This window comes from Pleuronectes platessa, chromosome 21 (genome assembly GCF_947347685.1).
Source record: "Pleuronectes platessa chromosome 21, fPlePla1.1, whole genome shotgun sequence".
Taxonomy (NCBI): Eukaryota; Metazoa; Chordata; class Actinopteri; order Pleuronectiformes; family Pleuronectidae; genus Pleuronectes; species Pleuronectes platessa.
Window position 1 is genome coordinate 4,340,172 of NC_070646.1, and position 14,525 is coordinate 4,354,696.

Consider the following 14,525-nt stretch of genomic DNA (forward strand, 5'->3'; position numbering starts at 1 on the left):
TTTTGCAAACCCAGTGTGAGATCGGGGTAAAAACCCAGACATGTCAAATGCTTAACCAGACGACAAAAATAATATTTGCCATTCCACAAGATGAGACAGAAGTGTCTGCTGTCACAGTTTGTATCAGACAATGGTGCATTTCAGCACCTCGTGGAGATAAAGTGATGTTACCTGGTTATGTCACTGGTAGCACGCACATTACCTGTTGCAATCCTATCGTGTAACCTATGGGATAGATACCTACATTTCTAATTACTGATCAGACATTTCAGCTGAAAACAAGGTGTAAATGACGCAGTTTCAAGTTTAATTAGAATGTCAGGGCGTACGGACACTTGGATACCACAGGAGCAGGAAGAAGGGATATTTTTTCTGTTTTTTTTTCTCCGTTTGAAGAACCAGTCACTTGTTACTAACAGTTGCATTGGAATTTTGGTTGCTAAGTTGTTTACCCCTGAAACTCTGAAAGTTTTTTTTTTAACTCAAACACTTCCCGCACCCCTCCATCGCCTTTTCATGTTCGGCTGAACTTTCCCTTTAACCCCAGTCTGCATCATTTTGGACTGTGGGAGGAAGCAGGAGTAACTGGAAAAACAACATGCAAAAGGAAAGCCTGCAAAGTCCACCTGGAAAGGCCAGGCACCTCCTTGCAATGACAGTGCTGACCACCACACCACATCCACAGTATGAGTTGAATGAATTAATAATACTTTCCCGAATCCATCTATCCGTCCATTATTGTACAGCTTGTCAGGGTCGAGGGTGGAGCTGGAGCTAATCCCAGCTGACATTGGGCGAGAGGCTCAGTACACCCCTGACAGATCGCCTGTCTATCACAGGGAGAACAACTATTTACACTCACACATAAGTAGAGTCTCAAATGAACCTAAACCCAATCTGCATGTTTTTGGACTGTGCAGGGAGCCAGAGTACCTGGAGAAAACTCACACACACACGGGAAGAACGTGCAAACTCCACACAGAACCAGGATTTAAACCAAAAATCTGCTGAGGCCCACTTATTAATGCTTCAATTTTAATCAAAAATCGTAGCTATCATACAGTGGCTGTGAGGTTTATTTGGCAGGAAGCTATGGATCAAGCGTAGGGGTCTGACTCTTCAGCACACGTACGTAGCCATTCAAACAAGTCATTCACACAAATACCTTTCCACGACACAACTCATCACTGATAAAGACAATACTCGTCTTTCAGTGCCATGTGGGGAAAAACAATAACACAGAGGTAAGAATTCCCTGCTGACAAGTTGGTGACGTTGCAGTGGGAGACATTACTACACTTACGTCTTATGACATTTAAAGATTCGGCTTGAACCTTTACTCCTCATCCATCATTCTCTCTATTCTTTGAGTGCAAATATGTATTTTGACAGTGCATAGAAAGACCTTTACAAATGTAAAGGTCGGAACGTTATGTAACATTTCACAACACATGCTGCTGTTTTCTTACCTCACATTTTCTCTTCTTTGTTCTCAGCGAGGAAATAGTTAACTTTGTCCCTATACAATGTTCACGTGTGGCAACTTTTATTGAACATTATGTGTGGAAATATCATGAAAACTCTAAATCCCACCCATAAACTGTTCGGGCTGCTGTCATCTGGCCGACGGTACCGCAGCATCCGGGCCCGCACCACCAGGCTCAGAGACAGTTTCATCCCCCAGGCCATACGACTTTTAAACTCCTCCAATCTGTCATAATTCCACTAACTCTTTACTTAGCATATTTGCACTATTGCACATATTTGCACTATTTATTTTGTCTTTAGGTATATCTATATTTAAGATATATCTATATTTCATTTTGTATACAATGCATTGTTACAAGAGAGCCTGTGACCCAAGCATTTCATTGCCAGCGACTGCTTAATGTAATTATTGTGTATATGACAATAAACTCTTGAATCTTGAATCTAGAAGATTCTTGAACAACAGAAACAACTAAATAACAAACAAACAAATGCAGATTAATACATAACTATACTTCTGCTCTCATGGGAGTTAATAGAGTAAGTAGATGTCAGCTTCATGATCATGGAATAAAATGGCGGCCAGATAAGATTGTGACTTTAGAAGTGACTTTATGGAGGATTGCTAAATGTAACATTTATTTATTTACTTAACTCTTGAGCTGACTCCTTATCATTTGTCACATATACCATAAACAAATCTGAAGCCTTAAGAGGCTTAAGTAAACTTTACTGTGTAAGCATACACACATTTCGTGAGGAGAGAATCTCAATGAGGTGGGTTGGTGAAAGAGTAAATAAGTGAGGGTTTGAGATCATGATGTACGATCAGAGAAGGAAGTTAAAATTAGACACAAATGTCATTTTGGTTTTGTTAAGATGATGAATTTGTTGGTTTTTCCTTACGTCCCGTGCTGACACTTGAATCCAAGTGGAATGGGGAACGCCTAACCCGTTCTGTTGTAGCTGATGTGAAACAATCGAGTTCCTCAGTTGATCAATTATTTGTTTAGTATTTAAAACACTGGGGAATTGTGAAGCATTGATTTCATCGGGGTCCAAGGGAGCGTCGTGAAATTAAATTTTTTCCTTGGTTGTCTGATTCAGATGGACTTTTACAGCGACAAGAAAAAAAAAGCAACAGGCGTCAGAAAATCCAAACCCTGCTAATTGCTGCAGTTATTTTTATCTGTTGTTTCTCTGTCGCTAAATTCACAGTAATGTGGGTTGTTGTGGCTTTACATTTTCTCTTGAAAGCTTCCAAGTATGGGTTTCTTATCTTGAGCAAATTGTCTGTTGTATACTCGTTAGAGGACAGATTTTATACTACCGAGGGCGTCACTGTGCTGCAGGACTGTGAATCTAGAAAGCAGTGGTGGGATGTAACAAAGTTCATTTATTCATGTATCTTTACTTAAGTATATTTGTTTTCAGGCACTTTTTCCCACTTAAATCAGCAAATACCTGTACTTTCTTACAATGTACCGTTACATGAACGTATTTAAAGAAAATATGTTTTTAACATAATCAATAGTGAGGGGGGACTTGTTCCACTGATCCAATAAGAGCAGACAGGTCACATTAGACCGAGCAGCATCACTGCAAGTTACTCTCACTTTCAATACTTATAGTACATTTAAGTACCTACTAAATTAAATGTTTGAGTACTTCCTCCACCACTGCTAGAAAGAGTGTGTGAAGCTGCATTCAACAGCACCACCACAGGAAAAGGCTGCACCTCTGAAGAAGAGCCTTGAGTGACATGTATCAAACTGAACTAACACCTCCCCTTTGTGGAGAATCTGCAACTTCCCAAGTGTAAATGAGAGGTTGATCAAAAGGTTTTAAACTTAGGAGAAATAAAGTGGCGTTTTTGAGTGAGTCCATCAAGATTTCCTTCACAGCATCAAAGGAAAAAGAAGACAAACAGACCCTCAGTTATTTTAAATGAACAGAAATTGACATGTAGCCCCATCTACTGGTACGACTCTGTATTGCTTCACCAACATTTGATTTACTGTACATTAAAGCTTTTTTTAAAGCTTCTGTGGACTAAAATCACATTTGACAAACAGCACTATTCAAATATACATAAGGGTGTGTGTGTGTGCGCATCAGCAACACAAAAAATCAAATGAAGCAGAAAAGTGACTCTTGCTTTATCCAGTATCAAGCTGAGATGAGACACACAACCAGTCCCGTTTCTCAGAGAAACACAAATACTCTGGGGGTGAATATTCGGTTCCAGTGTGGCTTCACCTCAGCAGAGGCCTTGAATTTCACGAGTAACACACTCTATCCGGCCTTTTCCTTCATGCCCCCGATTGCTCTCCTTCGCCTGACGTTGGTGAAGAGCAGTGCAAAGTTGACGATGTACGTGGACACGCAGACCATGCAGAAGTCCCCGAGGACGAAGGCGAGAATGGACGCCAGGTAGAGAGAGCCGGCCACCGACACCCAGGAGAAGAAGACCAGCAACTTTGCAGCTTTCCTGGACAGTGACAGACCTGTAATGAAGACAGACACCCAGGACTTTAGACAATCAATAAAAAGACACAGTGGCAATTTAAGGAAACACAGCAGAATCTATCACTGATAAGCTTAACTGATAAGCAATCAAATACTATGTTGTGCTTATACCTTACGTTTACTTTGACCAAATCTGCAGTCATCTGGACCTTTGTGTCACAAGCGGAGCTACAGACGATCATTCACATCTTTATTCTCATCCTCAATGAATCATCTCTGGAGCCTCTTGATCGTCCAGACCTGTCATACACTGGTTGCTTGTACCACATATATTTCTAAGTTTTGGCCCCGTTATTATGGAATACTCTTCCCATAGATTTACATTCGGCAGTAACTGGAAACCCAATTATTTACACTGATTAGTATGTCTCACCGTGTATGTTTTTTTGAATCCTTGTGTTTTTGTTGTCTTTCTGAAAAGCACTATGTGAGGTTGGTCGGAGAAAAGTGCTTTATTTAACTAATTAACTAACTTACGTTCTTTGCTTTCCAACTTTACATACTCAAACTTTACTTTACTTACTCTCTTACTTACTTTCTTTACTTTTCTGAAAAACCTGAAGAGCAGGGCCAGTCATGGTTCATAGAAATGCTGGAATGTAAACAGTATTTTCCCTAAATGCACTGGGCTATAATCAGCTGAAGATGATGACAGACTAACCGAGGCCCATCTGCAGAGTGTAGAATATGATGCCGAGCAAACTGTTGGGCTGGTTCAGAGGACTGTCCTGGGCCACGAAGAACTGGACCAAACCAAAACCACGTCCCCATCTGCCAAAAACAAAACAAAAGGACACACATTACTGACAAGATGATGAAAGGATAGCCCGGCTGCATTCCACTATATAATTCAGAGATTATAATTATTGTCTTCAGGAAAAGTCCAGGGATAATCACTCGGTTGTCTCACAGTGTGGAACAGTAGCTGAGGAATGTAGCACGTGGCACCAAAATGAATGGGACTGGAAGAATGCACATTTCACAGTTTACAGGCAAACGTGAGAAGCATGAATTAACCAATGCAGGAGAGAGACGAGGTCGAGGTTTGCTGCTGCTGCTGCAGCACCACAGGTTCGCACCAGTAGAACCAAAGAGAACCAGCACATGAGTGAACAGCCTACCTGGAGGTGAAGACTTTGGAGCAGCTCACCGACTCCCCCAGGTCACACATCGCTCTGTAGGCTGGGTTCGACTCTTTGGACACCTCGACGTGGAGCGCGTAAACTGACAGAGCCAAACCGAAGACGCACAGGAAGACGCGCACTTTCCTCTCCCACCGCGGCATCTCACCGGCCATGTTTAAAACCACACGAGTCTGCAGAAGAGTTAGATCAATCTCACTTGAGTTTTTGCTGCTGCAGATATTTTCTTTCCAGCTCTTCTGCAGGGGACGTGTTGGAGGCCAGATTCTCTCTTCTGATTGGTTGGGGGGATTTTTGCAGCTGCTTCTCATTGGACAGCTGGGTGCAGCTGTTGGACAGCCAGGATGAGGGGGTGTGTACTGTGTGTTTACTGTGGACTTCAGTCTCTGGGGCCTGTAAGGACATGGAACAGGTTTAAGCATCTGAAGTCTTTAATTAAAAATACTGTAAAACCATAGGACCCAGTACTGCCATGTATATGACCAGTGGTAGATGAAGTAACTCACATTAATCAGTAAGTTTTCAGGTATAAGTATTTTTGGTATTTGATACATGTCACACAACAAGAAAAATAGGGGTTATGTCGTTCAAGGAGAAAGATAAAGATACATCAAATATAAACTTTGTAGAAAAAAATACAATATATGAATGAATATGAAATATGTGCAATATATTAAGTACTCGTTGGACATGGTATTGCAGTATTGTTTTAGCAGGATTTTAACAATTGAAGAAGAAGTTTAACTACTTTATACTACTGACCTATGTTGGAGATTATACCACCCAGCTGCACCAAAGTTTTGATGCATTTCATCTGGTTGTATTTACTGTACTTAATTACTCGAGTATATTCTTAGATACTATGAATATTTACACTTTCACCCCCCCTTCTGATGTCCATCCACAAATCTATCTATCTATCTATAACTCAGTCTTATTGATATAGAAATTAGAGTAGTTATTTGTCTATTAGTAGTAGTAGTAGCGGTGGTTATAGTCCTACATTACTTAAATAAAATATAAGTAAGCAAAGTATCTGAATTGTACTTATTCACTTATATGTATATCTATCCGTCTATCTTGTAGTAGTAGTAGTATTGGTGGTTATGTCCTACCAATGTAAGTATTGGCAAAAATAAAACAATTTAATAATCTCAATGAAACAGTTTTTCTTTGTATTTTTCTTCCCATTCTTCTTTCTCTATATACAGATATTAGTAGTTATTTGTGTATTATTGACAGTAAAAGTGGTTAATGTTATACACTGTCATTATATTAGTGTAGATCCGTTATACAAATATCTGTAAGTGTTAACGTTTTTGTCGGATAAACTGTGGCTCCTCCTCAACTAGATAACTTCTGGAAAATTACGTCATCACGTCCAATAAAAAAAAAAACACCAAAAAACAGAGAGCCTACTATACAGAGCGACGCCCCGCCCTCCACCACGTCCTCTGCTCCCATTGGACGGGCTCTTGTCGGTGCTCTCACCTCGTTGGTCCGCCAACCGTCACTCAAACGCGACGCGGAAGTGCAGCGCGGAGGAGGCGGCAGACAATAACAAGAGAAACCAGCTCTACCACGGGATCGCGAACACATCTACACGTGTTGTGGTTACTTCACATGGTGGACCGGTGCTCGGTTACTCACAGGATCGTCTCCGGGATGTCACGGTCCGGTTCATGACCGAGAAGGACCCGGTTCAACGCTCCTGGGCTGAGCTGCAGGTAAGCAGCCTACGCCCCTGCGTCAAAGAGCGGGTGAGGTATCATGGAGTCAGTGGGTGTCCCTCTGTTTAATGGAAAAGGGTAGGAGCGGCTCAAAGACAGCTCGTCCCGGGTTGGTTCTCTGTTCACCGCCGCTGTGTCGTAGAATGGTGTCCGGACCGGGAGCCACAGGTTTCGGTCCCTTGTCATCCAGGCCTAACGGGTCGGGTCCAGGCTCGTCCCTGTCCCACCACCTTCTGCTAATACATAGAAACCCGTTAAATAGCTGCACATTCACCTGCTGCGAAGTTTGGTTTTCCATGAGGGTTTTAAATCTACTGTACACCTGTGTAAGTCAGGTATTAGGGGCTCCTGGGGGCCTCACTGTGGAGTTAAAGTCAGGTATCAGGGGCTCCTGGGGGCCTCACTGTGGAGTTAAAGTCAGGTATCAGGGGATCCTGGGGGCCTCACTGTGGAGTTAAAGTCAGGTATCAGGGGCTCCTGGGGGCCTCACTGTGGAGTTAAAGTCAGGTATCAGGGGCTCCTGGGGGCCTCACTGTGGAGTTAAACTCGGGTATCAGGGGCTCCTGGGGGCCTCACTGTGGTGTTAAAGTCAGGTATCAGGGGCTCCTGGGGGCCTCACTGTGGAGTTAAACTCAGGTATCAGGGGCTCCTGGGGGCCTCACTGTGGAGTTAAACTCAGGTATCAGAGGCTCCTGGGGGCCTCACTGTGGAGTTAAACTCAGGTATCAGGGGCTCCTGGGGGCCTCACTGTGGAGTTAAACTCAGGTATCAGGGGCTCCTGGGGGCCTCACTGTGGAGTTAAAGTCAGGTATCAGGGGCTCCTGGGGGCCTCACTGTGGAGTTAAACTCGGGTATCAGGGGCTCCTGGGGGCCTCACTGTGGTGTTAAAGTCAGGTATCAGGGGCTCCTGGGGGCCTCACTGTGGAGTTAAACTCAGGTATCAGGGGCTCCTGGGGGCCTCACTGTGGAGTTAAACTCAGGTATCAGGGGCTCCTGGGGGCCTCACTGTGGTGTTAAACTCAGGTATCAGGGGCTCCTGGGGGCCTCACTGTGGAGTTAAACTCAAGTATCAGGGGCTCCTTAGGGCCTCAATGTGATGTTAAACTCAGGTATCAGTAGATCTGAAGTGGCTCCTGAGGGCCTCACTGTGGAGCTTGACTCAGGTATCAGCAGATCTAAACTCAGGTACCAGTAATCCTGAAGAGAATACTGGGGGCCTCACTGTGGAGTTTGACGCAGGTACCAGTAATCCTGAAGTGGCTCCTGGGGGCCTCACTGTGAAGTCTTGTAAACTGACACCAATGAAAAACTCAAATTTTGTTGTTTTTTATTCTTTACAGAAAAATGTCGACCAAGGAGGACAGCGAAGGTAAGAACGGTCAACCTGTGGCCATGTCGCCCGAAAGAATGTCCACCGACAAAAGCAGAGGAAACCAGAACGAGTGCAGAGTCGAGGCGACGGGAGAAACCACAGAGACCAGCACATCAGCAAAAAACCTGGCCCTGCTCAAAGCTCACTCCCTGGATGTGAAGTTTGACGTCGGAGAGGAGTATGACGTCATAGAAACCATCGGCACAGGGGCCTATGGAGTCGTGTCATCTGCCAGGAGACGGGACACTGGTAGGTCTGATTTACTGAAGAAGAAAAAAAAATCTAGTTTTGATTTTACCACAATGCTCAGTGATGAATGAGGAAGTCCTTTTGATTATTTCTTGAATCATGTTTGCATTACACAGGCCAGCAGGTGGCGATAAAGAAGATCTCCAATGCTTTTGAAGTGGTGACGAATGCCAAGCGCACTTTGCGAGAGCTCAAGATTCTGAAGCACTTCAAACATGACAACATTATCGCCATCAAAGACATCCTGCAGCCGAACCTCCCTCACTCTGCCTTCAAGTCTGTGTACGTGTACACACACAAAAACACACAAAAACAAACACAAAACACACACGCATCGAACAGAAAAGTCTGCAATGTCATTCATATTTAAAATAATTAATGTACCCATCAAGCTGAGGATTCAGTAATACGGATTTATAACCAAAATACACAAATATATTTCAAAAATGTGGATTTGAAATAATTAGCAGAGAACAAAACCCATCCCTATAAATATATAGTTTATATTTGACATTATTGTATTGGTGGAGTTGTACTAAGAATGTTATGTAAGTGGGAGACATATTTCTGATTAAGACGGTCATATTTATTTAAACTTTTATTAATGGAGTATTTATAGGTTTTAAGATAGTTATATTCTTAGAAATCATTTTATGGAGCATTAGCATCACAGGATAATAATTCCACATAAAACCGATATGTTTATGTGTCCAAAGTTCACCTCAGTACATCAAAAGGACCTCGCTTCCTGAGTATTGAGTGACCCCCTTTCTAAAGCTCATCTCTTTTCCATTTCCCATGTCCACAGGTACGTTGTGCTGGACCTCATGGAGAGCGACTTGCACCAGATCATACACTCTGCCCAATCGCTCACCCCGGAGCACACACGCTACTTTCTGTACCAGTTACTGCGTGGCCTTAAGTATGTGCACTCAGCCAACGTCATCCACCGTGACCTCAAACCCTCCAACCTGTTGGTGAACGAGAACTGTGAGCTGAAAATCGGAGACTTCGGCATGGCGAGGGGTCTCAGTTCGCACCCTGAGGAGTGTCATTCCTTCATGACTGAATACGTGGCGACGCGATGGTATCGTGCTCCTGAACTCCTGCTGTCTCTGAATCACTATACTTTGGCCATTGACTTGTGGTCGGTGGGCTGCATCTTTGCAGAAATGCTAGGGCGTAAGCAGATTTTTCCTGGGAAGCACTACGTCCATCAGCTGCAGCTCATTCTGTCTGTGTTAGGCACTCCTCCGGAGGGTTTAATCGGTGCTATCAGAGCCGACAGAGTACGCTCCTACGTTCAGAGTCTTCCAACGAGGTTGGCCGTGCCTTTGGCCAAGCTCTATCCACAGGCTGAACCGGAGGCCTTGGACCTGCTGGTGGCCATGTTGCGCTTTGACCCTCGTGAACGAATATGTGTGACACAAGCGCTGGAGCATCCTTACCTGGCCAAGTACCACGACCCAGATGACGAGCCGATCTGTGTGCCGGCTTTCGACTTTGAATTCGACAACCTCCAAATGAACAAGGAGCAGATCAAAGAGGCGATTCTGATGGAGATCCAGGACTTTCATAAAAACAAAAAAATCACCCGTCAGAGACTGCAGTTCAGGCCTCTGGTCAGGGTGAATGGCGGAGCTGTAGCGCAGAGCAGCAACCAGTCTAACGCTCAGGCCTCCACTGTCACCAAATCAGCTTTGGTTCCCATGGCACAACACTCACAAGCAGCACAGATACAACAGCAGCAAATGAGAGAAGTGGAAACTCATCAGCAACAAGACCACACACCAGCAAAAGGGAACTATGCATTTACAAATGACATGCAGACCTTTAATAAGCCCACATCACTCCTAGAGGTTAGTCCACCTCGTGTGACCCATAATTTGCCCCTACTCTCTAAAAATGAGAGTGGCCCAGTTGATGTGGACATGCCCAGTGCCAACTCAGACTGCAGTCAGCTAGAGACCATAGATTTAACAACACCAGTGTCTAGTCAGGAGGCCCCCTCAGAAACAATGAGAGACAGTGAGGTACAGGAGCAGCTCACCAGCAGTCAAGCTCCCCTGACTCAACCCACCCAGAGCCAGTCCATGAGCCAGGTTCCCACCAGTGTTCCTGCAACGCCAGCACAGACCATGACACCCCTACCCACCACTGTGCCTTCCCTTTCCCTGTCTGTGGCACAAGCCCAGTCACTGTCTCAGTCCCTCTCACAGTCACTGTCCAAGAACGCCAGGCCTCCTCCTGGTGCAGGAGAGGGAACCAGAAAAGAAGGAGCCATTTCGGAGGATACTAAAGCTGCCCTTAAAGCAGCTTTATTGAAATCCGCTCTCAGAAATAAATGCAGGGGTGGTAAGTGTATCGTCCTCGGTGTGTTTAAATTTTAAATGTACACCGTTAAAATGTTTTGCTTACAATTAATTTGTTGTCTTCATCACAGATGGAGGTATGTCTTTGCTGGATGCTGGTGGCGGAGGTATATTGTCCTCCCTGTCATCTGTTCAGGACTCGCGTCGGCCTGTCACAGCCCAAGAGCGTCAACGAGAACGAGAGGAGAAGAGAAGGAAGAGGCAGGAACGAGCCAGAGAGAGGGAGAGGAAAGTGAAGGAAAAGGAGAGAAGAGAGGGAAAACAGGGGGACTCTCTGGGCGGGGTTCTGCTGAGTGACAACGACAAAAGCCTTTTGCAGCGTTGGACGATGATGATGGACAGTCGCAACGAGAGGGTTGTTGAAAATGACTGTAACTCACACCGGGGCGTGGGGATCGCTGATAGCACTCAAGGAGCTCTGAGCAGTAAAACAGACAAGGAGCTGAGGAGGATTTATCTTCACAAACAGTTAATCTCTCGAGTTAAACCTAACCAGCCGAGTTTGTTCCAGCCACCCAGCAGCCAGCAAGCATCATTACTTTTACCCGTGAGCCAGAGGAAACCTCCTGCAGATCTAGTTGTGAGTGGAGGGATAGATATAGCGAGTGTCACTAGCAGCTTCGTTAAAAACAACACGCTCAAACCCCACAACGAGGGCAACGGACAGAGTGGTTTCAACTCTTTGGGGAATTGGAGCGGGCAGCAAGTAGAGACAAGGCCACCTCAACAACCACAACAAAACAGGAAACAGCAGACGCTACCGTCCGGCTTTCCTCAGCCGCAGCTCCAACCACAAAGCCAAACCCAACCCGACCCTCAACCTCAGCTGCTCCCGCTGGAGAGTTTTTTGACTAAGGCTCCAACTCTGACCAGCAGAGAGACAAATGGGAACGTGGACATCAGAGGCCAAAATAACCTCAACTCCCACCAGACTACAAGGGCTGGGCCGATGGAGAAGCTGTGTCCCACCGTGGGAGAGAAATCTGGGCCACAGCCGACAAACCCTCTCTGTGGGGCTTTAGGGGTCCCGTCACAGCCTCATCCCAGCTTAGGATTCACTGATACAGGACAACATGGACCCTCCATTGCCCCCGACATCCACACAGTAACACTGCAACTGTCAAAGTCCCAGGTTTGTGATATATTCTTGTGTTTTCCAAAGAGACGATCAGTGTAGTATGTACAGTGCCTTGCATAAGTATTCACCCCCCTTGGACTTTTTCCCATTATGTACTGTTACTAACTGGAATTCAAATAGAATTAAATAAACTTTTTCCCGTTTGATCAACAAAACATGCATAGTACTTTGGAGGTGCAAAATACATTTTATTGTGACACAAACAATAATGAGAACAAAAAAGTTGACATCTGTTGGGTGCATAAGTATTCACCCCCCTGTGTCAATACTTGGTAGAACCCCCTTTCGCTGCAATTAGCTGCAAGTCTTTTGGGGTATGTCTCTACCAGCTTTGCACATCTAGAGATGGAAAGGTTTGTCCATTCTTCTTGGCAAAAAAGATGAAGCTCAGTCAGATTGGATGGAGACCGTCTGTGAACCGCAATCTTCAAGTCTTGCCATAGATTCTCTATTGGATTGAGGTCTGGGCTTTGACTGGGCCATTTTAAGACATTAACATTCTTTAATCCAAACCATTCCTTTGTAGCTCTGGCTGTATGTTTAGGGTCATTGTCCTGCTGGAAGATGAACCTCCGCCCCAGTCTCAAGTCTTTTGCAGACTGCATCAGATTTTCTTCAAGGATTTCCCTGTATTTGGCTCCATCCATCTTTCCCTCTATTCTGACCAGTTTCCCTGTACCTGCTGAAGAGAAGCATCCCCACAGCATGATGCTACCACCACCATGTTTCACTGTTGGGATGGTGTGCTCAGGGTGATGGGCAGTGTTGGGTTTTCGCCACACATAGCGTTTTGCATTGAGGCCAAAAAGTTCAATTTTGGTCTCATCTGACCAGAGCACCTTCTTCCACATGTTTGCTGTGTCTCCCACATGGCTTCTGGCAAACTCCAAACGGGATTTTTTATGGATCCCTTTCAACAATGGCTTTCTTCTTGCCACTCTTCCATAAAGGCCAGATTTGTGGAGTAGACGACTAATAGTTGTCCTGTGGACAGATTCTCCCACCTCAGCTGTGGATCTCTGCAACTCCTCTAGAGTAACCATGGGCCTCCTGGTTGCTTCTCTGATTAATTTTCTCCTTTTCCGACTCTTCAGTTTGGGTGGACGGCCTCCTCTTGGTAGGTTTGCGGTTGTGCCATATTCTTTCCATTTTCTTATGATGGAGTTTATGGTGCTCAGAGAGATGTTCAAAGCTCTGGATATTTTTGTATAACCTAACCCTGCTTCATATTTCTCCACAACTTTATCCCCGACCTGTTTGGTGAGCTCCTTGGTCTTCATGATGCTGTTTGTTCAGTAATGATCTCCAACAAACTCTGAGTCCGTCACAGAACAGGTGTATTTATACTGAGATTAAATTGCAGACAGGTGGACCCTATTTACTAATTATGTGACTTGCAAATGTGACTTGTGAATGCAATTGGTCGCACCAGATCTTTGTTAGGGGTTTCACAGTAAAGGGGGTGAATACATATGCACTCAACACTTTTCAGATTTTTATTTGTAAATAATTGTGAAATCCATGTAATATTTCCCCCCACTTCCAAATGATGCACTATTTTGTGTTGGTCCATTACATAAACTCACGATGAAATAAATTTTAATCTGTGGTTATACCATGACAAAATGTAGAAAAGTCCAAAGGGGGTGAATACTTATGCAAGGCACTGTATAAACAGAACTGAAAAAGACGCCTTAAATGTCACAATCTTCTTTTGCCTTGAACTGATATGAGGGATACAAAGTTCTTCTGTACTAATATTGTCCCTGTTGTCCTGTCAGGTGGAGGACATTCTACCCCCGGTGTTCTCAGTCACCCCTAAAGGTAGCGGCGCTGGGTACGGCGTGGGCTTCGACCTGGACGACCTTCTCAACCAGTCTCTCACAGACCTGCAACACTGTGACCGGGACAGGTGAGGTCTTACTTGTTTCCTAATGTGAAGAACACCAGTGTCAAGCTGCACCGTGAATAACTGCTACAAGTCTCAAACCAGCGATTGAAAAGTGCATTTCTGAGCTTTGACCAAGCACTGAAAAACACTAAGTTCTACAATGAATATACTCTTGAATGGTCAGAAGAAGGGCCACGTTTAATGCTTTCTACATTCTCCTCCATCAGCTACGACTCGGCTCCCCTCTCGGCCTCCCTCTTATCTGATTGGAGTGAGGTGCACCGCATGACTCCGGCTGATCTGGAATCACTGCAGCAGGAGTTGCAGCTCGGCTCTCCCATGATCCTCTCTGATACCATTCCCCCTGACACCTGACTCTCCTTTTCCTTAAATCTGGAAAGATGAATCTGTGATTTGTGTAGAAGTTATTTACTTTTTTAGCATGAAAACCTTAAATGAAGACTTATCAAATTAATTTATACGCGTCTTTTGTAATTTTTCTCATCGTTACTACCAAGCTGTTTTTTTTTACCATTTTGACATGCTGCCTGTTCTTTATAATAAAGAAAACTTTAATTGTTTCTGAATATTTTATGAACTTCAGACCATTTTAA

General features: G+C 44.5%; 2 protein-coding genes across 2 annotated transcripts; one reads left to right on the top strand and one right to left on the bottom strand.

Moving 5' to 3' along the window:
• Nucleotides 1–2,864: 2,864 nt before the first annotated feature.
• vkorc1 (vitamin K epoxide reductase complex, subunit 1) lies at nt 2,865–5,436 on the bottom strand. Its single transcript, XM_053413113.1, has 3 exons — nt 5,139–5,436; nt 4,679–4,788; nt 2,865–3,995 (listed from the first exon to the last, which is right to left on the bottom strand). Exons 1-3 carry the CDS (start codon nt 5,312–5,314, stop codon nt 3,784–3,786), a joined length of 498 nt encoding a protein of 165 aa, XP_053269088.1. The 5' UTR covers nt 5,315–5,436; the 3' UTR covers nt 2,865–3,783.
• Nucleotides 5,437–6,686: 1,250 nt separating this feature from the next.
• On the top strand, nt 6,687–14,514 carry mapk7 (mitogen-activated protein kinase 7). The gene is made up of 7 exons (XM_053413101.1): nt 6,687–6,886; nt 8,230–8,510; nt 8,627–8,792; nt 9,319–10,865; nt 10,954–12,014; nt 13,802–13,932; nt 14,139–14,514. The coding sequence occupies exons 2-7, from the start codon at nt 8,234–8,236 to the stop codon at nt 14,284–14,286; spliced, it is 3,330 nt and encodes a 1,109-aa protein (XP_053269076.1). The 5' UTR covers nt 6,687–6,886; nt 8,230–8,233; the 3' UTR covers nt 14,287–14,514.
• Nucleotides 14,515–14,525: the final 11 nt, after the last annotated feature.

Excerpts from the sequence above, each read along its gene's own strand:
- vkorc1 (XM_053413113.1), bottom strand. The coding sequence starts at position 5,314 with ATGGCCGGTGAGATGCCGCGGTGGGAGAGGAAAGTGCGCGTCTTCCTG. Across the intron at positions 4,789-5,138 it reads TCCAAAGTCTTCACCTCCAG|ATGGGGACGTGGTTTTGGTT; the intron begins GTAGGCTGTTCA and ends TGTTTTTGGCAG. Across the intron at positions 3,996-4,678 it reads CACTCTGCAGATGGGCCTCG|GTCTGTCACTGTCCAGGAAA; the intron begins GTTAGTCTGTCA and ends TCTTCATTACAG.
- mapk7 (XM_053413101.1), top strand. The coding sequence starts at position 8,234 with ATGTCGACCAAGGAGGACAGCGAAGGTAAGAACGGTCAACCTGTGGCC. Across the intron at positions 8,511-8,626 it reads TGCCAGGAGACGGGACACTG|GCCAGCAGGTGGCGATAAAG; the intron begins GTAGGTCTGATT and ends TGCATTACACAG. Across the intron at positions 12,015-13,801 it reads TGCAACTGTCAAAGTCCCAG|GTGGAGGACATTCTACCCCC; the intron begins GTTTGTGATATA and ends TTGTCCTGTCAG.